General features: G+C 46.7%; 1 protein-coding gene across 1 annotated transcript in view; it reads left to right on the top strand.

The window, feature by feature from the left end:
- The first annotated feature begins 27 nt into the window (after positions 1 to 27).
- Positions 28 to 23,093, top strand: part of LOC110515614 (coronin-7) — a 260,709-nt gene continuing 237,643 nt past the window's right edge. The window contains exons 1-6 of the mRNA XM_036941757.1: positions 28 to 456; positions 2,446 to 2,542; positions 2,945 to 3,025; positions 5,083 to 5,153; positions 11,301 to 11,487; positions 12,747 to 12,823. Of these exons, the coding sequence (XP_036797652.1) occupies positions 397 to 456; positions 2,446 to 2,542; positions 2,945 to 3,025; positions 5,083 to 5,153; positions 11,301 to 11,487; positions 12,747 to 12,823 (573 nt within the window). The 5' untranslated portion in view covers positions 28 to 396. The remainder of the gene's footprint in view (positions 457 to 2,445; positions 2,543 to 2,944; positions 3,026 to 5,082; positions 5,154 to 11,300; positions 11,488 to 12,746; positions 12,824 to 23,093) is intronic.

Raw genomic sequence — 23,093 nt, 5'->3', positions numbered from 1 at the left:
GCAAAAGAATTGACTGTCAATAAATCTATTTTTTGTTTCAAGATGTTCGCAAACTAACTTTCACTCTGTTGAAACATCTGTACTTGAGAAACTGTGGAATAGTATTTAAACAGTTGAATCCCATGTAGTCCGCTTCTTACTCACGGCAATTACGATTAAACGTTTCAAAACAGAAACATTTGTATTTTACCGTGGTCAATCATCATTGATGTAGCTAAACAGGGGTCTGAGTCGATCGTCGATTGAATCGCTCACACAGTACAGCGAGTTGTGACAGTGCTGAACTCGAGAACTGTCATCTGAAAAGGAGTGTGCTGCTGAGTGCTCGCTCTTTTCGAATAGTATCAACAAGACAGAGATACCCGGAAGGCACGAAAGTTAATTCAGGGGACTAGAATGAATCGTTTCAAGACCTCCAAATTCAAAAACACCACCCCGAAGATCGCCAAGAAAGATGTAAGTAATGAGCGTTGCAAGAAAGCCTCGCCAGCATTGGTTTTTAGCAACGGTGAAGAAGACGGAATGGAGTTGTGTTTTGGGGAACGTCTGAAAATGTTTGGAGGAAATGGAACTTCCTGCATATCTGCAGAAGGCTGCTGCATCGCAAGAGTGTGTTGGTAGAGAAACAATAGTCTACGAAAACCAAGTGCAAACCGCGAAGGCTGCTAACGTGACAGTGTTAACCATGTGGTTATTGTTATCTAGCTAGCTTTCAGCAGTCTATGCAAATTCCACGTTTGAAATTGACAGCGGTTCGTATTGGTCAGGATTGTCAGATGTTACAGATAGGCAGGCTGTGATGCCCATCATCACTGAATAGCCACATTGTTTCGAATGTATCATAATTCCTGCTCTCATTGTAACCGGTCATCATTCTACAATGTAGCAGCCATGCTCAGATTTGAGTTCTAAAGTGCACTGTACATACTGTGCGTATCCCTACGCCATTTAACAAAGCTCCTCTCTGTCAACCAATGACTGTAGGCTGTGAGTAAGATACACAGTGGTGGTATCATGCCATCGGTTATGAAACATACCATTACTTGGATGCTTATTCTCCATGTAGCAAACCTCCACACAGTCTCACAGTGTGAGTGAGTTCCAGCTGCAGAGCGGATCTCTGATCCTGTTATGAGGACTGCCTCAGAAAAGCAACACTCAAAGCACCATCTCAAATGTTAGGAGCGAGGGAGAGGGAGAACTCCAAGGAGTGAGTGAGTGAGAATGGGCACCTTGTTCTCTTTATGCCTGGCTGCCTTTGGAGCAGTACTGTGTGTTTCCTGAGAGAGAGAAACTAGCTGTTTTGCTGGGCTCTCAGACACTGTCTGGGCTGATAAGTGCTCTCTGTACCTTCCCTGCCGGAGCCCGCGACAGTGTTCAGGCCTGTTGTCTGACATGGTTAGCCCATAACGGTTTTGGCAGCAGTGATATTCAAACACACGGCGCTCCTGCCTATGCCCTGTTGTTAGTGTTGTGAAAGGAGGTTTTAGAATACGCATCGCAGGGAGTCGTTCCCACTTCCTTAACATTCTGCTGATTCAACATGGACGGCAGAGGGTGTGTGTAACAACATGCCCTCTGATACCCTCTTCCTTATTATGACAGTCTGAATCTTCCTTATTATGACAGTCTGAATCTTCCTTATTATGACAGTTAGTCTGAATCTTCCTTATTATGACAGTTAGTCTGAATCTTCCTTATTATGACAGTTAGTCTGAATCTTCCTTATTATGACAGTTAGTCTAAATCTTCCTTATTATGACAGTCTGAATCTTCCTTATTATGACAGTCTGAATCTTCCCTATTATGACAGTTAGTCTGAATCGTCCTTATTATGACAGTTAGTCTGAATCTTCCTTATTATGACAGTTAGTCTGAATCTTCCTTATAATGACAGTTAGTCTGAATCTTCCTTATAATGACAGTTAGTCTGAATCTTCCTTATAATGACAGTTAGTCTGAATCTTCCTGATAATGACAGTTAGTCTGAATCTTGGGTGTTTGGAGAAGCAGTGTGTGTGTGCTCTGCCTGTGTATTTAAGTTATCCACAGTTTATTTTGGGATGACAATGAAGGGCATTGCACTTCAGCAGTGTGTGTCTAAAAGAGTGTGAGCTGCTATTCTCTTGTGTGGACTTGTCAAGGGAATGCTTAGGATCCCACTCAGTTGGATAGACTTGCATTTAAGTGAACAGACAATAACTGAAACATTCTAATGGTTTTCTTGTCAAGTATAGCAACAATTCTGTTCGTCCCTACTCTATTATATTAGCGGAGGTCAGAAATAGCCTACTCATAATGACCGTTAGACAGTGTCATCTTTTAGGCCACTGCGATCACCTTTGTTGTATCTGATGGCCAGTTGCTTAAGTCATCTTCCTAATGATAGCTCCAGTGTCCCACCACACCTACCCCTAATGCACTGTGAATTTCCCCTGTGTCCAGGGCTGGATCAGTAATGTCCGGGCAGGATCCTTCACCTCTCAGGGGAACCACATCAAATCCAGCACCAGGCTTGTGGCCTTCAACACTGACCAGGCCGGTAAGGATAAGACTGAGTCAGGACAACTATAGAACCAAACTGTGCTTTCTTTTCTAAATGTCAGTTCCTGCATGATTCCAGCAACTATGGTGGATGTGCTATCCTTTTGGCCCTATAGTGTGATTCAGGCAACAGTGGTATGCTAAGTGGGGTTCAACTAAGTATATTCTATTCTGTCTAGTCTCTGTTATGAGGAGTCATGCTGTCTGTCTCTGGTATATTTACCTGTCTGTCTCTGGTATATTTACCTGTCTGTCTCTGGTAAGTTCACCTGTCTGTTGAAGCGTGTGTGAGCAGGTATTGCCATCACAGAGCAGATATCTCTATCTGTTTTGTTAGAGCAGGCCATATCAGTATGAAAGAGAGACTGTATAGATCATGCTGTGTGTGTCTTGTCACCAGGTGGAGGAATGCTCGGCCTCACCTCTGTGGAACCAGGTTCTGATGGCAAGTGGACAGTGACTGTGATCCCATGTCATGCTGGTAAGATCCCTCTATCCACTTTTCATTCATTTCTCCTGAGTGGCGCAGTGGTCTAAGGCTCTGCCTCTCAGTGCTAGAGGCATCACTACAGACCCGGGTTAGAGCCCAGCGTTGTCCGGGTTAATGGAGGGTTTGGCTGGGGTAGGCCGTCATTGTAAAATCCCTCCTTCACAAGCGCCAGACACTATCCACTCATCACAACTCTCTTTTTTTCTCTCTTTGTTGTTTTACATTTCTTAAAGCTGCAATATGTAACAATTTGGGCGACCTAAACAATAAACAAATTCATAATAGAAATGTGTATTATAGATCTGTCATTTTAAAGGAAGAATAAGAAGTAGATCTGTTCTTTGTGAGCTATTTCTATGCTTCCCGTTAAAGTTTTGTTTTCATCTTTTGCTTGAAACAGCTGGAAATACAATATTTTTAGTTATGTAAAATGTTTCACAGCGGTTTAGATGGTATAATGACTCTGTACACTACACTTGTTTGTTTTGTCACATCAACTGCAATTAAGTGAACTATTATAATTTTAGCAACCAGGACATGGCGGAGCCATTCCTGCATCGTGCATCTTTAATATTTCATATTCTTACCATGAGTACGTTTTAGTACAATCCCAGATAAATTATTGTGCTGTCTGTCTGTCTTGCCAACTGCTATGGTCATTGTCACGACTCCCGACCAAAGGAGTTAGCTAGACAGTACAACCAGATCTGGAACTAGGTGTAGTGAACATGAGTCAGGTACATGGTTGCTCATGGTCTCGTGATGAGCTAGCCCTGCCTGCGACATCCAATCAGTGGCCCAAAAGGACATTTCCTCTTGGTCTAAAGGGGTTTTTAACGTGAGAGACCAGGATTAAGATGTTTCAACCTTTATCGAACTCACTCCCTTTTGTCTGCTTTTTTAAAAAGACCAGTTTCTTAAAGGTCAAGTCCAAAATGTGATTTCCTGTGTTTTATATATATTTCCACACTAGGAGGTTGGATAATACTCTGAAATTGTGAAAATTATTATAATGCCCTTTTAGTGTAAGAGCTGTTTGGAAAGACCACCTGAAATATCAGCCTGTTTTGTTGGGATGGAGTTTTGGCCTGGTGACATTATCAGGCGGGAAGTTTGTTCATTTACCAATAAGAAAGAGGGTTCCAAACCTCTGTGCCAATAACCACTAGTTTTTAGTTTCCCCCTCCCCACTCAGACCACTCCCAGACTGTCCGAGCTAAATTCTTCCTTGAGAAATTGCTCTTTGTTATGAAGCGTTTGTTTCTTTTTGACCATTTTAATTGAAACCAATCACAGTAAGCTACTTAATTGTTCCCCAGAAGTGATTTGATATTGTCACAAAAACTGCTGCATTGGACTTTTAACTTATCCAAGTGATCACAAGAGGAATGCATCGTTCTCAAATAAACCCTTAAACATGTGACCTAAATCTCTTGTTTGTCCTCCTCTCTGTCTGTCTCTCTCTCTTACTCAGATCTGACAACTGATTTGTCCTCTCTCTCTCTCTCTCTCTCTCTCTCTCTTACTCAGATCTGACAACTGATTTGTCCTCTCTCTCTCTCTCTCTCTCACTCTCACTCTCTCAGATCTGACAACTGATTTGTTCTCTCTCTCTCTCACTCTCACTCTCTCAGATCTGATAACTGATTTGGACTTCTCTCTGTCTCTCTCTCTCTATCTCTCAGATAACTGATTTGGACTTCTCTGTCTCTCTCGCTCTGTCTCTCTCTCAGATAACTGATTTGGCCTTCTCTGTCTCTCTCTCTCTGTCTCTGTCTCTCTCTCTCTCAGATCTGATAACTGAGTTGTCCTCTCTCTGTCTCTCTCAGATCTGATAACTGATTTGTCCTCTCTCTGTCTCTGTCTCTGTCTCTCTCTCTCAGATCTGATAACTGATTTGTCCTCTCTCTGTCTCTTTCTCAGATTTGATAACTGATTTGTCCTCTCTGTCTCTCTCTCAGATCTGATAACTGATTTGTCCTCTCTCTGTCTCTCTCTCAGATCTGATAACTGTTTTGTCCTCCTCTCTGTCTCTCTCTCTCTCTCAGATTTGATAACTGATTTGGACTTCTCTCCGTTTGATGATAATCTCCTGGCTACCTGTTCTGCAGATGAAACGGTGAGGCCCTCCTGTCTCTCGGTCCTCATTCCTCTGAGGCCCTGTCCTCATTCCTCTAAGGCCCTGTCCTCATTTTTTAAAAATGTCCTTCATTCTTTCCTTCCTTCCTCTTGACCTTTCACCTAACTATAAGATGAGTCATAGCTTTAAGAGAGGAAGGAAGGAAAGAGGATTTCGTTATGGTCATACACTCTCTTGCAGACTGGTTGTTCTATTTTTTTTCATGGTACATGCACATACTCATGAACAGTTGTTTGTATCTTTAGGCCGGGAACGAGGGCTCTGACACATCTGGATGAAAAAATGAATTGCATTGACTGTTATTATGTGGAAAGGAACCTTTTGAAGTCACTCAGAGTCCATGTGTGAGTGTGTATGCAGACTCAGCAGCAGGGTCTGCCTCAGAGGGCTGAGTAAACACATGTACAGCCACACTGAGCCGAAGCCTCAGTGAGTGCACAGTAAAGTACCCAGCATATGTAGAGGAGCCCTGAGCTCAGCTAGGATACTTTATATTCCCAGCTTTCATCTGCTGCCAAGAAGACATATTGTTTTAGTCACCTTGTTGTGCTGAGTAACACACACAGACGTCCACACCCACAAAAACACATGTGTACACACACACACACACACACACACACACCCTGTTTTAAGACTTTGTCATCGCTTTTGCCATGCTTTGGGCTCCTGAGTGGCAGTGGTCTAAGACACTTCATCTCAGTGCAAGAGGCGTCACTGCAGTACCTGGTTCGAATCCAGGCTGCATCACATCCTGCCGTGATTGGGAGTCCCATAGGGCGTCGTCTGGGTTTGGCCGGGGGAGGCCATCATTGTAAATAAGAATTTGTTCTTACCTGACTTGCCTGGTTAAATAAAGGTTCAATAAACTAATAAAACAGGCCCCAGGTGGCATTTAAAAGGCTCCAATTTACCACCTTATTGCTGGATTAAATCCAGGTGTCAGGAGTCCCAGTAGGGAGAACATGGTCCCGGTGTCAGGAGTCCCAGTAGGGAGAACATGGTCCAGGTGTCAGGAGTCCCAGTAGGGAGAACATGGTCCTGGTGTCAGGAGTCCCAGTAGGGAGAACATGGTCCCGGTGTCAGGAGTCCCAGTAGGGAGAACATGGTCCCGGTGTCAGGAGTCCTAGTAGGGAGAACATGGTCCCGGTGTCAGGAGTCCTAGTAGGGAGAACATGGTCCAGGTGTCAGGAGTCCTAGTAGGGAGAACATGGTCCCGGTGTCAGGAGTCCTAGTAGGGAGAACATGGTCCCGGTGTCAGGAGTCCTAGTAGGGAGAACATGGTCCAGGTGTCAGGAGTCCCAGTAGGGAGAACATGGTCCAGGTGTCTGTAGTCCTACTAGGGAGAACATGGTCCAGGTGTGTGTAGTCCTAGTAGGGAGTACGTGGTCCAGGTGTCTGTAGTCCTACTAGGGAGAACATGGTCCCGGTGTCTGTAGTCCTAGTAGGGAGAACATGGTCCCGGTGTGTGTAGTCCTAGTAGGGAGAACATGGTCCCGGTGTGTGTAGTCCTACTAGGGAGAACATGGTCCCGGTGTCTGTAGTCCTACTAGGGAGAACATGGTCCCGGTGTGTGTAGTCCTAGTAGGGAGAACATGGTCCCGGTGTCTGTAGTCCTAGTAGGGAGAACATGGTCCCGGTGTGTGTAGTCCTAGTAGGGAGAACATGGTCCCGGTGTGTGTAGTCCTACTAGGGAGAACATGGTCCAGGTGTCTGTAGTCCTACTAGGGAGAACATGGTCCCGGTGTGTGTAGTCCTAGTAGGGAGAACATGGTCCAGGTGTCTGTAGTCCTAGTAGGGAGAACATGGTCCAGGTGTCTGTTGTCCTAGTAGGGAGAACATGGTCCAGGTGTCTGTAGTCCTAGTAGGGAGAACATGGTCCAGGTGTCTGTAGTCCTAGTAGGGAGAACATGGTCCAGGTGTCTGTAGTCCTAGTAGGGAGAACATGGTCCAGGTGTCTGTAGTCCTAGTAGGGAGAACATGGTCCAGGTGTCTGTAGTCCTAGTAGTGAAAGCTCCAATGTTTAACAGTAGGTGGTTGGGTATGGGCAAACTGAGTCGGCTGCAATGGGTTTTAGGGCAAGGCCAGCTGTTGGAAATTAACTCACTGTTCATTAACAACAGGGTTGGGGCTAATGGCATGTCTATCAACTCTGCCTTTCAATTTTAAGTGAGTGTAGCTGGGGTTTGAACGTTCAGTGAGTGGAGCTGGGGTACGAACGTTCAGTGAGTGGAGCTGGGGTACGAACGTTCAGTGAGTGGAGCTGGGGTACGAACGTTCAGTGAGTGGAGCTGGGGTTTGAACGTTCAGTGAGTGGAGCTGGGGTTTGAACGTTCAGTGAGTGTAGCTGGGGTACGAACGTTCAGTGAGTGTAGCTGGGGTTTGAACGTTCAGTGAGTGGAGCTGGGGTACGAACGTTCAGTGAGTGGAGCTGGGGTACGAACGTTCAGTGAGTGGAGCTGGGGTACGAACGTTCAGTGAGTGGAGCTGGGGTTTGAACGTTCAGTGAGTGGAGCTGGGGTACGAACGTTCAGTGAGTGGAGCTGGGGTACGAACGTTCAGTGAGTGTAGCTGGGGTACGAACGTTCAGTGAGTGTAGCTGGGGTACGAACGTTCAGTGAGTGTAGCTGGGGTACGAACGTTCAGTGAGTGGAGCTGGGGTTTGAACGTTCAGTGAGTGTAGCTGGGGTACGAACGTTCAGTGAGTGGAGCTGGGGTTTGAACGTTCAGTGAGTGGAGCTGGGGTTTGAATGTTCAGTGAGTGTAGCTGGGGTTTGAACGTTCAGTGAGTGTAGCTGGGGTACGAACGTTCAGTGAGTGTAGCTGGGGTACGAACGTTCAGTGAGTGTAGCTGGGGTTTGAACGTTCAGTGAGTGGAGCTGGGGTACGAACGTTCAGTGAGTGGAGCTGGGGTTTGAACGTTCAGTGAGTGTAGCTGGGGTACGAACGTTCAGTGAGTGGAGCTGGGGTACGAACGTTCAGTGAGTGGAGCTGGGGTTTGAACGTTCAGTGAGTGGAGCTGGGGTACGAACGTTCAGTGAGTGTAGCTGGGGTTTGAACGTTCAGTGAGTGGAGCTGGGGTTTGAACGTTCAGTGAGTGGAGCTGGGGTTTGAACGTTCAGTGAGTGGAGCTGGGGTTTGAACGTTCAGTGAGTGGAGCTGGGGTACGAACGTTCAGTGAGTGGAGCTGGGGTACGAACGTTCAGTGAGTGGAGCTGGGGTACGAACGTTCAGTGAGTGTAGCTGGGGTTTGAACGTTCAGTGAGTGGAGCTGGGGTTTGAACGTTCAGTGAGTGGAGCTGGGGTACGAACGTTCAGTGAGTGTAGCTGGGGTTTGAACGTTCAGTGAGTGGAGCTGGGGTTTGAACGTTCAGTGAGTGGAGCTGGGGTTTGAACGTTCAGTGAGTGGAGCTGGGGTTTGAACGTTCAGTGAGTGGAGCTGGGGTTTGAACGTTCAGTGAGTGGAGCTGGGGTTTGAACGTTCAGTGAGTGGAGCTGGGGTTTGAACGTTCAGTGAGTGGAGCTGGGGTTTGAACGTTCAGTGAGTGGAGCTGGGGTTTGAACGTTCAGTGAGTGGAGCTGGGGTTTGAACGTTCAGTGAGTGGAGCTGGGGTTTGAACGTTCAGTGAGTGGAGCTGGGGTTTGAACGTTCAGTGAGTGGAGCTGGGGTACGAACGTTCAGTGAGTGTAGCTGGGGTACGAACGTTCAGTGAGTGGAGCTGGGGTACGAACGTTCAGTGAGTGGAGCTGGGGTTTGAACGTTCAGTGAGTGTAGCTGGGGTTTGAACGTTCAGTGAGTGGAGCTGGGGTACGAACGTTCAGTGAGTGTAGCTGGGGTTTGAACGTTCAGTGAGTGTAGCTGGGGTTTGAACGTTCAGTGAGTGGAGCTGGGGTTTGAACGTTCAGTGAGTGGAGCTGGGGTTTGAACGTTCAGTGAGTGGAGCTGGGGTACGAACGTTCAGTGAGTGGAGCTGGGGTTTGAACGTTCAGTGAGTGGAGCTGGGGTACGAACGTTCAGTGAGTGGAGCTGGGGTGCGAACGTTCAGTGAGTGTAGCTGGGGTTTGAACGTTCAGTGAGTGGAGCTGGGGTTTGAACGTTCAGTGAGTGTAGCTGGGGTACGAACGTTCAGTGAGTGTAGCTGGGGTTTGAACGTTCAGTGAGTGTAGCTGGGGTACGAACGTTCAGTGAGTGTAGCTGGGGTACGAACGTTCAGTGAGTGGAGCTGGGGTTTGAACGTTCAGTGAGTGGAGCTGGGGTTTGAACGTTCAGTGAGTGGAGCTGGGGTACGAACGTTCAGTGAGTGGAGCTGGGGTACGAACGTTCAGTGAGTGGAGCTGGGGTTTGAACGTTCAGTGAGTGGAGCTGGGGTACGAACGTTCAGTGAGTGTAGCTGGGGTTTGAACGTTCAGTGAGTGGAGCTGGGGTTTGAACGTTCAGTGAGTGGAGCTGGGGTACGAACGTTCAGTGAGTGGAGCTGGGGTACGAACGTTCAGTGAGTGGAGCTGGGGTACGAACGTTCAGTGAGTGGAGCTGGGGTACGAACGTTCAGTGAGTGGAGCTGGGGTACGAACGTTCAGTGAGTGTCGCTGGGGTGCGAACGTTCAGTGAGTGGAGCTGGGGTACGAACGTTCAGTGAGTGGAGCTGGGGTACGAACGTTCAGTGAGTGGAGCTGGGGTACGAACGTTCAGTGAGTGGAGCTGGGGTGCGAACGTTCAGTGAGTGTCGCTGGGGTGCGAACGTTCAGTGAGTGTCGCTGGGGTGCGAACGTTCAGTGAGTGTCGCTGGGGTGCGAACGTTCAGTGAGTGTCGCTTGGGTGCGAACGTTCAGTGAGTGTCGCTGGGGTCAAGGGATCAGTTTAAGTCATTGCCTTCAATGACCTACTGACATGGAGCAAGAGACAAACCTCAAAAACCTTCTCTCTAACATTAGATAGACATATGCAAATGTTACATTTACATGTGTATAATACTTTATTTCTATGTGTAACATACACTTGCTTCCATTCAGCCACAAGAGCATTAGTGAGGTCGGGCACCGATGTTGGGCGATTAGACCAGACTCGCAGTCGGCGTTCCCATTCATCCCTAAGGTTTTCAATGAGGTTGAGGTCAGGGCTCTTTGTAGGCCAGTGAAGTTCTTCCACACCGATCTCAACAAATCATTTCTGTATGTATCTCGCTTTGTGCACCGGGGCATTGTCATGCTGAAACAGGAAAGGGCCTTCCTCAATGCTTTAGCTAAGAGTTCCCTTCACTTGAACTAAGGGGCCGAGCCCAAACCATGAAAAACAGCCCCAGACCATTATTCCTCCTCCACCAGACTTTACAGTTGGCACTATACATTCGGGTAGGGAGCGTTTCTCAAACCCAGATTTGTCGGTCGGACTGCCAGATGGTGAAGCATCATTCAAGAGAACATGTTTCCACTTCTCCAGAGTCCAATGGCGGCGGGCTTTACACCACTCCAGCTGACGCTTGGCATAGTGATCTTAGGCTTGTGTGCGGCTGCTGGGCCATGGAAACCCAGTTCATGAAGCTCCCGACGAACAGTTCTTGTGCTGACGTTGTTTCGAGGCAGTTTGGAACTCGGGTAGTGAGTGTTGCAACTGTGAACTGACGATTTTACGCACTTTAGCACGCCACAGTCCCGTTCTGTGAGCTTGAATGACCAACCACTTCACGGCTGAGCCGTTGTTATTCCTCGACATTTCCACTTCACAATAACAGCACTTACAGTTGACTGGGGCAGCTCTAGAAAGGCAGAAATTTGACGAACTGACTTATTGGGAAGGTGGCATCCTATGACGGTGCCACGTTGAAAGTCACTGAGCTCTTGAGTAAGGCCATTCTACTGCCAATGTTTGTCTATTCAGATTGCATGGCTGTATGCTTGATTTGATACACCTGTCAGCAGTGGGTGTGGCTGAAATAGCCAAATCCACGAATTTGAAGGGGTCCACATACCTTTGTAATTATGTATGTCACTGTCTTCATGTCTGATTGAGAGCCCATTCACCCGACGCTCTTGTTTGTGTGTGTTTGTGTGTGCGCAAGTGTGTCTCTCTTTTACTCAGCACAACACGGTCACTAAAAACATGCTTTCTTGGCCTGGTGTGTGTCCATGCAGGTGAAGCTGTGGCGTGTGTGTGAACCAGAACAGAAGCAGCCCGGGGGGGCGGAGGTGACCCTGTGTCCCGGAGAGGGTCGTCTGGAGCTGGTCGCCTTCCACCCCACCTCCTCTGGCCTGCTGGCTGTGGGCTCCACCAAGACAGCCCAGCTCTGGGACACCAGCCGCCAACAATCACCGCTAGCAGGTAGGATACACTGGAGGAGAGGAGCTTTACACTATGCAGGCATGAAAGAATGGTGAATGCATGAACACACACTCTTATAGACACTCACAAATGATTGAAGGAACGCACACAAACACACAATGATGAACACACGCACTCATAATCAATCACTCACAAATGGATCAATACAGTACAAACACACTTCTTCACACAAATATAGCAGTAAACAGCACAATCGGTCAGTCAGTTTGATCCTTTCACAGTTGAAGGTCGAGAGTCGTGCCTCCTCCGAAACACAATCCAACCAAGCCGCACTGCTTCTTGACACAATGCCCACTTAACCTGGAAGCCAGCCAGGTTAATGTGTCGGAGGAAACACTGTACACCAGGCGACCGCGTGCATTGCGCCCGGCCCGCCACAGGAGTGCGTGATGGGACAAGAACATCCCTGCTGGCCAAACCCTCCCCTAACCCAGACGACTCTGCCTGATGGGTTGCCTGGTTGCGGCCGGGCGACAGAGCCTGGACTTGAACCAAGATCTCTAGTGACACAGCTAGTACTGCGATGCAGTGCCTTAGACCACTGCGCCACTCGGGAGGCCTAGAGGGTGAACCTCAACTGTGTCCCGTGTGACGACTTTCTTCCATTTGACAAATGCCGTTGTCATCTATGCCATCTACTGTCGTGTCATCATAACCATACATGCTATGCTGTATCCAACCAGCCGTAGCACCATAACCTCATTATGTTCTGTGTACCATTGATCCAGGTGGTCTCAACTGGGTCTGCTTTGGGGTTTCTACAATTTATGTAAGGTTGTTTCATCCTGTGTTTCCCTCTGTGTCTTGTGTCTTGGCCTCACCTGTCCCGTGTCTGGGCCCCACCTGTCCTGTGTCTTGGCCCCACCTGTCCTGTGTGTTGGCCTCACCTGTCCCGTGTCTTGGCCTCACCTGTCCTGTGTCTTGGCCTCACCTGTCCCGTGTCTTGGCCTCACCTGTCCTGTGTCTTGGCCCTCACCTGTCCTGTGTCTTGGCCTCACCTGTCCCGTGTCTGGGCCTCACCTGTCCCGTGTCTTGGCCCTACCTGTCCCGTGTCTTGGCCCTCACCTGTCCCGTGTCTGGGCTGCACCTGTCCCGTGTCTTGGCCTCACCTGTCCCGTGTCTTGGCCTAGCCTGTCCCGTGTCTGGGCTGCACCTGTTCTGTGTCTTGGCCCCACCTGTCCTGTGTCTTGGCTGTGCTGACCAGTCTCTTGATCTCTGACCTGTGTTTCTGTCTGCAGCTCTGGAGCCGCACGGTGATCAGCTGCAGAGTCTTAGCTGGAAACAGGACGGCTCCCTGCTGGCTTCCTCCTGCAAGGTGAGTCAGTCCTACAGTACATACTGAGGCCAGACAGGAACTATTATTATCATGTACAGTACATCTAAATATAACCTCAGCAGAAAAAGAAACATCCTCTCACTGTCAACTGTGTTTATTTTCAGCAAACTTAACGTGTAAATATTGGTATGAACATAAGATTCAACAACTGCGACATAAACTGAACAAGTTCCACAGACATGTGACTAACAGAAATGGAATAATGTGTCCCTGAACAAAGAGGGGGGTCAAAAGTAACAGTCAGTATCTGGGGTGGCTACCAGCTGCATTAAGTACTGCAGTGCATCTCCGCCTCATGGACTGCACCAGATTTGCCAGTTCTTGCTGTGAGATGTTACCCCACTCTTCCACCAAGGCACCTGCAATTTCCCGGACATTTCTGGCAGGAATGGTCCTAGCCCTCACCCTCCGATCCAACAGGTCCCAGATGTGCTCCGTAGGATTGAGATACGGGCTCTTTGCTCGCCATGGCAGAACACTGGAAATCACACACAGAACGAGCAGTATGGCTGGTGGCATTGTCATGCTGGAGGGTCATGTCAGGATGAGCCTGCAGGCAGGGTGCCACATGAGGGAGGAGGATGTCTTCCCTGTAACGTACAGCGTTGAGATTGCCTGCAATCACAACCAGCCCAGTCCGATGATGCTGTGACACACCGCCCCAGACCATGACAGACCCTTCACCTCCAAATAGATCCCACTCCAGAGTACAGGCCTCGGTGTAACACTCATTCCTTTAACGTTAAACGCGAACCCGACCATCACCCCTGGTGATACAAAACGGTGACTCGTTAGTGAAGAGCTCTTTTTGCCAGTCCTGTCTGGTCCAGCCACGGTGGGTTTGTGCCCATAAGCGACATTGTTGCCGGTGATGTCTGGTGAGGACCTGCCTACAACAGGCCTACAAGCCCTCAGTCCAGCCTCTCTCAGCCTATTGCGGACAGTCAGAGCACTGATGGAGGGATTGTGCATCCTGGTGTAACTCGGGCAGTTGTTGTTGTACCTGTCCCGCAGGTATGCTGTTCGGCTGTACCGATCCTGTGCAGGTGTTACACGTGGTCTGCCACTGTGAGGACGATCAGCTGTCCGTCCTGTCTCCCTGTAGCGCAGTCTTAGGCGTCTCACAGTACGGACATTGAAATTTATTGCGCTGGCCACACCTGCTATCCTCATGCCTACTTGCAGCATGCCTAAGGCACGTTCACACAGATGAGCAGGGACCCTGGACATCTTTCTTTTGGTGTTTTTCAGAGTCAGGATGCTAGATGAGGCCTTTCTACTAAGTTTTCATAACTGTGACCTTAATTGCCTACTGTCTGTAAGCTGTTAGTGTCTTAACAACCGTTTCTCAGGTGCATATTCATTAATTGTTTATGGTTCATTGAACAAGCATGGGAAACGGTGTTTAAACTCTACAATGAAGATCTGTGAAGTTATTTGGATTTTTACGAATGATCTTTGAAAGACGGGCTGGATAGCACAGGAGCTGGATAGAAAAGATGGCAGAAAGTGCATGTTCACATATTGTGAACTACTTTTCAATGGGATCCTACGATAAAGGTTTGTCACATAGAGAGGTTGCTATCTATTGTCGTGTCTTTGGCTATGCCGGATTAAGTGATATGACATGCTATTCGATGAAATAATTTCTCTGTAATTAATATTACCTGATTGAGCTAATCATGTAAATGTAATTAACGAGAGTCGGGCACCACAAAATAATATTTATAGAGCAGTTATCTTCCGAATAAACTCTTAAAGACCTAGTAATATTTTACATCAATAGCAGTCAATATTAATCGGCACCTTAATTCAGTCTCATAATCTGAAAGTTGTAAATTCTTGGTTATCTGCAAGAACCCTGGCTAACAATTTGAATCAGCAATACAAAATTGGGTTTAATTATTTATTTACTAAATACCTAACTAATCACACAGAATTCACATACACACAATTAATCATAACTTGATTACAAATTTACGTCATGAAGGAAAACGTCCTTAGTGGGCGGAACAGATATGACAGATTGATACACAAAGGAAAAGGGGCTGGGTTGGAGTGAAAGAGCGGAAGACTGAGGAACAAAGGGAAGAAGCTGTGCTATCGTAAATACAGTATCTTATGCATTCTAAATTACCGCCCATTTGGAAAAGGAAAATGCAATAAATATTTACTCTGAGCTGCGCTTCAGTAGTTTGGTGGTAGATGGGAGGCCGTGTTGCCAAACCAAGTCCTTTGAAGAATGTCTCTGGTTGTCAATTGGATACGTTGTAGTAATGTCGTTGTGTGATAGACGGGATACTCTGTCTGTTCCTTCCTAACCCTTGTTGCATCTGCTGTTGCTAACTCAACGGCTAGGAGGTATCACTTCTGTAGTGAATAAGAGTTCAAAGTTCATACCATTCTCAACCAAAGCTCACGCTGATGTTGGCTTCGTTCTGTAGTTATTATCTGAACCATTCTGACATAGGACCGTCGTACCTACATCTTCGGAACAGGAAGTTCTGTTGTCGTCAAGGCTTTATTTAGGAAGGGAGAAGAGGGCGTGTTTGAAAAGTTTTATAGACCATGTCCCTTCACAGGGGCGGGCCACTGAGTGAGCAGCCCTAACTTATGACAACCCACATCTCACATTTTAGAAGTTAAAATCACATTTCATCCCATCACAAATAATTTCATATTCAAACATTTAAATTGAACAACAACTCTGATGTGTAGACTTTCCACTGTAGAGTTTACGTCATCTTATCATTGATGAGAATGTATCAGATGACAAACGAAATGACATCATGTTCATTAAGTACCACCGCATATGTTCAATTGTTCGGATTACCAGAATATAGTTCATTTCCCCCCCAAATACTGATGTTCCCAGAATCTCTATGTTAACCAAGGGTTTTGCAAATGTAACCTCAGTAGGTTAGAGAGAGGAAAAAGGGGGGAAGAGGTATTTATGACTGTCATAAACCTACCCCCAGGCCAACGTCATGACACTATCAGGGAAGATTTGTCACACAGCAACCTCTCTTTCTATCTTATGTGTTGTGTCTTAAATACTTCCCAACTCTCTAGTGGCAAACAATAGCAGTAGAGGTTCACATAATGTGTGTGTTTGACATCTACTAGATTACGGTTGTACTGTGCAGAATCACTGATCTACAAGTTAAATGACATGTTATTGCTCATGTACATACTGTATATTTAGCAGATTTTATCGCAGGTGCAGTGAGATACTTATGTTCATAGCTCAAACAGTGCAGTAATACCGAACAATACACACAAATCCCCTAAATGAAAATAAATAAATTAAGAAATATCAGAACGAGCAATGTCAGAGTCCGTGTGTATTGACATTATGGACAGTATATGAATAGAAAATATATGTACAGCAGTAGTTATGTGGGATGAGCCTTGACTAGAACACATATGAAGTGGGTAAAACAGTATGTAAACATTATTAAAAACCCCTAAGGTCGTTGTCCGTGCCACTGTGGACATGTAATTAGCATTATTGCTCCCAAGAGTGTGGACCTATGCCCTCACAGGCCCACCCATAGCTGCGCCCCTGCCCAGTCATGTGAAATCCATAGATGAGTGCCTAATTTGTCAACCTGGGATGGAATACTGTAGTAACTGTAGTAGCCGCGTCTCACCAGTAGATGCCGCCAACGGAACACCATATCCCCCTGTTTGCCTGATTGGCGCTACCCGACATTAATCAGCATCTGTTTTTGAGCGGATCATTCCGTCAACAGGGGTGACATTCATTAACCCGGGTGGAGATCTTGTACTCTGACTGACTGTGTCCCACTTTTTATACTGGATACAGAGTTCTCCATAAAACTTCAACCTCAACTTTCCCTTGGGTTCTAAAGTGGAAATGAACACAACTCAGGGATTGAGAAAGAGGGATGAGTCTGAGATCACTGATGTAACAGCCAGTTTGTCTAATTGTTTTAGTGTTGTAATAGTTTGATCGTGTTGACAGAGGAATTAATTAATGCAAGAGTGAGTGATCCTCACTGAGCAGCCAAGTCTTCCTATTAACATTAGTTAGTGTGTTAGTTATCAGCCAAGTCTTCATATTAACATTAGTGTGTTAGTTATCAGACAAGTCTTCCTATTAACATTAGTTAGTGTGTTAGTTATCAGCCAAGTGTTCCTATTAACATTAGTTAGTGTGTTTAGTTATCAGCCAAGTCTTCCTATTAACATTAGTTAGTGTGTTAGTTATCAGCCAAGTCTTCCTATTAACATTAGTTAGTGTGTTAGTTATCAGCCAAGTCTTCCTATTAACATTAGTTAGTGTGTTAGTTATCTGGCAATTTGTCTCTTTCTTTCTCTCTCAAACAGAAAACAGTAGGGAACATTGGATGTATCATTAGTTAGACCTTAACGAGGCACTGGAGGCAGGGTACATAACTGTTTAGTGTAGGACGACATCCATCAGGCCCCTGCATGCAGAAAACCCCCAGTGACCTCTTACCCCAAGCCCTGCACACGTCCAGGATCATGTTCATTAGGCACCAAATGGAAGAAAATGGGCTGAAACAGGCATGGACTTCCTGGACTTGTCCAGTAAGAAATCCTTGTTTTAGTTTTCCATTACAACATTTTTTGCTATTTTCTTCTCTAATGAATACATCCCAAGCCTCTTCTCCCCAACTGCCCCGCCCGACCCCTGCCTCTCCTGGGGAAGAGGGAGCTATAGTAAGGGTCCTTTCTCCATCCTCTGCTCCCTGACAGGTTCTGCGAGTTACTGCCTTTTTAAAGCAAAGTAAAGAGCAGAGATGAAAAACACGCAGGACGGGACCTCAATCCTCACCTGGCCACAGAGGCCCGTCGCAAGGCCCCAAGAGCGGGTGATTTAGCGCCCCAGGAGAGAGGACCTAGGCATGGAGGCATGTGTGGTGCCCCCTCCTGTCATAAAGGAAATAATAACTGTGCTGGAAGGTATTTCCATTGTGTGTGTGTGTGTGTGCGCGGTTGAGTAGGGGGTGCCAGAGTGGAGGGAGCTCTGGGTTTATGGAAGGGGCGCAGAGGGAGAGAGGGGAGTTTATGAGTAGAAGTGGAATGGTTTCATGTGTAGTTGTAGTTGAACTTGGACACTAGGCAAGGGCCTTTTCATCAGCGGGGGTTAACATAACTCATTTTTCAACACTTCCTGCCTTTGAGGTACAGTATGTGCTGTGGCAAATGTTGGTGTACTTCCCTTGTCCTCTCCTGCTCTCTTGGACACTTTCTCTGTCCCATACAGACATTCAGTGATCATCTAGAATCGGCTTTCTATTTCGCAACAAAGCCTCCTTCTCTCACGCCGCCAAACATACCCTAGTAAAACTGACTATCCTACCGATCCTCGACTTCGGCAATGTCATCTACAAAATAGCTTCCAATACTCTACTCAGCAAACTGGATGCAGTCTATCACAGTGCCATCCGTTTTGTTACTAAAGCCCCTTATACCATCCACCACTGCGACCTGTATGCTCTCGTTGGCTGGCCCTCGCTACATATTCGTCAGACCCACTGGCTCCAGGTCATCAAAAAGTCTATGCTAGGTAAAGCTCCGCCTTATCTCAGCTCGCTGGTCACGATAACACCCACCTGTAGCACGCGTTCCAGCAGGTATATCTCACTGGTCATCCCCAAATCCAACACCTCCTTTGGCCGCCTTCTAGTTCTCTGTTGCCAATGACTGGAACGAATTGCAAAAATAGCTGCAGCTGGAAACTTATATTTCCCTCACTAACTTTAAACATCAGCTATCTGAGCAGCTAACCGATCGCTGCAGCTGTACATAGTCCATCTGTAAATAGCCCACCCAATCTACCTAACTCATCCCCATATTGATTTTATTTACTTTTCTGCTCTTTTGCACACTAGTATTTCTACTTGCACATCATCATCTGCTCATCTATCACTCCAGTGTTAATTTGCTAAATTGTAATTACTTCGCTACTATGGCCTATTTATTGCCTACCTCCTCATGCCTTATGCACACACTGTATATATACTTTTTATTTTTTTCTGTTTTGTTATTGACTGTACACTTGTTTATTCCATGTGTAACTCTGTGTTGTTTTTTGTGTCGCACTGCTTTTCTTTATCTTGGCCAGGTCACAGTTGTAAATGAGAACTTGTTCTCAACTAGCCTACCTGGTTAAACCTGGTTAAATAAATAAAAACTAAAACATCTGGTTGGGTTCTCTGAGACAGAGCAAGATCCCTGGGTGCTTTGTGTTCATTTGTCGCCAAACATTAAAAATATATATATTTTTGATTAAAACAGGGAAGGACTACCTGAACTTGTGCAATAAGAAAGCTAATTTTAGGTTCCTGTTGAAAAACATTTAAAAACGTTTCCATAAGGAACTTTTTAGTAGACCAAGCAAGATCAAAACCTACAGAGAGACAGGCTGCCATGTGACTCTGTGTGCTTAACAATTGTGTGTGTCAGAGTGGGGGTCATTTTCCTCTGTTTGTATTCCCAGTGACCAGAAAGGAGTTCGCCCATCAGTCAGTCAGTGATGGCCTGTGCTCAGACCAGAATTACTCTTAACATGATGATAGTCTTTAGGAAGGCTGCTGCTGGCAGGCTTCCTAAGGAGGGGCGGAGAGAGAAAGAGGGAGAGAGACCGAGAGATGGACAGAGAAGAAAGAGAAAAGCGAAAGACAGAAAAAGAAAGGGGAAAAACAGAGTGGAGGAGAAATGTGACACTAGATGAGAGCGTCTGGGGGTTCAGGCTTCTCTGAGTTGACTGAGACCTGGGGTGTAATTTAACTCAATGGGCCCTTCAATCTCTCCAATACCCTTTATTTAAGAAAATAGGTCCTGCCAACGTGTGTTCAATTGAGACCGGGCTCACCCAAATGGGTGAACATGGGGGTGCGCTACGTCAGATGAAGGGAGACCGTGACCATCCATCCGTCACCCAGCGAGCAGCACTCATCATAACAGTCCTGGGGTGTGTTCATTAGGCACTAAATGGAAGAAAGCGGAGCGACTGGAAACTACCAATAAGAGACGCTCAGTTTTGTTTTCCGTTGCAAAACGTTTTGCTATGGTGTGCTCTAATACACACTACCCAGATGTAGGGGCCAAGAGATGCATCATTCCATCAAGGGCTGCAACAGACTGATTTTACACACTGCAGTTCACCTTCCCTAACATGTTCCATCAATCCTACTCCAAAAAGAGAAACAGTTCCTATCCCGTTCCTCTCTCACTACCTCTGTCTTCATGTACTGAACAGCTTCTTTCACTTTCTCCCCATGCTGTTGTCTGCAGCAACAGTTATGACCTCTCTATGGAGTCTTATAGCGTCTGCAGCAGCAGTTATGACCTTTCTATGGAGTCTTATAGCTTCTACAGCAGCAGGTATGATCTCTCTATGGAGTCTTATAGCGTCTGCAGCAGCAGTTATGACCTTTCTATGGAGTCTTATAGCTTCTACAGCAGCAGGTATGATCTCTCTATGGAGTCTTATAGCTTCTACAGCAGCAGGTATGACCTCTCTATGGAGTCTTATAGCTTCTACAGCAGCAGGTATGATCTCTCTATGGAGTCTTATAGCTTCTACAGCAGCAGGTATGACCTCTCTATGGAGTCTTATAGCTTCTACAGCAGCAGGTATGACCTCTCTATGGAGTCTTATTGCGTCTGCAGCAGCAGTTATGACCTCTCTATGGAGTCTTATAGCTTCTACAGCAGCAGGTATGACCTCTCTATGGAGTCTTGTAGCGTCTACAGCAGCAGGTATGACCTCTCTATGGAGTCTTGTAGCTTCTACAGCAGCAGGTATGACCTCTCTATGGAGTCTTATAGCTTCTACAGCAGCAGGTATGACCTCTCTATGGAGTCTTGTAGCTTCTACAGCAGCAGGTATGACCTCTCTATGGAGTCTTAGCTTCTACAGCAGCAGGTATGATCTCTCTATGGAGTCTTATAGCTTCTACAGCAGCAGGTATGACCTCTCTATGGAGTCTTGTAGCGTCTACAGCAGCAGGTATGACCTCTCTATGGAGTCTTGTAGCTTCTACAGCAGCAGGTATGACCTCTCTATGGAGTCTTATAGCGTCTGCAGCAGCAGTTATGACCTTTCTATGGAGTCTTATAGCTTCTACAGCAGCAGGTATGACCTCTCTATGGAGTCTTATAGCTTCTACAGCAGCAGGTATGACCTCTCTATGGAGTCTTATAGCGTCTGCAGCAGCAGTTATGACCTTTCTATGGAGTCTTATAGCTTCTACAGCAGCAGGTATGACCTCTCTATGGAGTCTTGTAGCTTCTACAGCAGCAGGTATGACCTCTCTATGGAGTCTTATAGCGTCTGCAGCAGCAGGTATGACCTCTCTATGGAGTCTTGTAGCTTCTACAGCAGCAGGTATGACCTCTCTATGGAGTCTTAGCTTCTACAGCAGCAGGTATGACCTCTCTATGGAGTCTTATAGCTTCTACAGCAGCAGGTATGACCTCTCTATGGAGTCTTGTAGCTTCTGTTAATGTGGGTTTTTCACATTCTGGGTTCAAAACAGTGAGCAGATATTCCCCTTTCTCTTCATATTGGATCTACTTTTTATCCAGCTCCGTTTTAATAGACACACACACACACACTCCCATGATAAAGAAATAGTATTAGTTATTATCAGTGTGTGAGCCAACTCCTCCTGATGTCACACAGTCTGGACTGTCAGTCACTCGGGATTGACACTGTTTTTTTGTGGCGAGTTGCCATGGACAACTGGAAAGGGGAGGTTGGCTGTGTGCATGTGTGTGAAAGATATACAGCAGGGTTGAACTCATTAACAGCAGCTTGAGAATGATTTTCGTTCTATGCCGCTTTGATTAAACAGCTGCAGTCTCTGTGCGCACACACACACACACACACACACTTGTGTTTGTGTTAGGGATAGTGTGGCCACCCCATCTGTGTGTTTATGAGAGGGTGGATCATGTGTGTGTGTGTTTAAAGCCAATAGGTTATTGTCAGGAGGTTATGAGGGTCTGTTTGATTGGTTGAGTGTGTCTATTTATACTAGTGGGCACATCTGCATGTGACTGACACTCATCCAGCTGTTTGCAGCCAGATAGTTTCCCCTCCGGCAGAGGATTTTGTTTGTTGTTAGAGCACTGAATAGTTCTCTTTTGACAAGGGTGGTGTGTGCGGGTGTGTAGTGTGTGTGCGGGTGTGTAGTGTGTTAAGGTCAGTAAGGGCAGCCAGTCTCTAGAGGCGATGGTTGATGATCTGTCCACCCAGGATTGTCTGCTGTGTTTTCCCTGCTGTGTGTGTGTTGGTCTGTGTGTTGTTGGGACAGGGCCTGACACTGTGGTCTCTGAGCCCTGGCTTCAGCCTGGGTCACAGAGGCCCAATGCCACAGCCTTAGGCTACACTAACCTGTGGGTGGGCTGTCACCACACACACACACACACACACACACACACACACACACACACAGCGCTTTAGAATTAGGAAAACCCCTGTTTGTTATTCCAAGCAGTAAACAGCAAATAAATCCATCATCCATAGTGGGGACTGCTGGGGGAAAAAACACACACACACACACACACACACTTTGAACTGGGTCTTTGAAGGCAAGGCCAGGGGAACCCCTCCCTCTCAACAATCACTTTCTTCAACTTTGATTTCAGCTGGGGGGGGTGTGCGTGTGTCTCACAGAAAGGTTAATGCCGGTCTGCCTGTCTGTTTTCTGGTTGTGTGTGTCTGTTGGCTGTGTGTGTGTGTGTGTCTGTGCTTTCACTGTGTAAGTGCACAAAAACCTGAGTCCTTGTATCAGTCAGTGTCATTGCCCTGATTCTTTCTGACATGTGTTGATGTCTTGGTGGGGGTTGTGTTTGGTCTGAGGGTTATTACAGTTGTTACCTGTTATTATGCTGTATGTTTCTGTCAGTGTTTCACTTTCATCTGAGCCCTGTGTCATATTGAGTGACACACACACACACCAGGACAGGAGTGTCCCCGGCCCCAGCCGGTTCCCATTACACCCCATTTCCTCGCAATCACAGAGGATCCCCTCTCTGATTGTCTGGCCTGATTACTACCGTATGCTGAGGGCCAGTGGGGGTGAAGTGAAGGGGGGAAGGGTAAAGGGGGGTTGGGGGGGACACAATAGGGCAAGGACAGATCACTGAATTACTGCTCTATGATTCATGAAGCGTCACAGAGTAGGACTGCTGATCTAGAATCAGTTTTTCCTTTTAGATCATAATGACTACCATTATATGGACA

The sequence above is a fragment of the Oncorhynchus mykiss genome, chromosome 13, assembly GCF_013265735.2.
Source record: "Oncorhynchus mykiss isolate Arlee chromosome 13, USDA_OmykA_1.1, whole genome shotgun sequence".
NCBI lineage: Eukaryota > Metazoa > Chordata > Actinopteri > Salmoniformes > Salmonidae > Oncorhynchus > Oncorhynchus mykiss.
The sequence above is the reverse complement of the archived record's forward strand: the minus strand, read 5'-3'. Positions and strand labels throughout refer to the sequence as shown.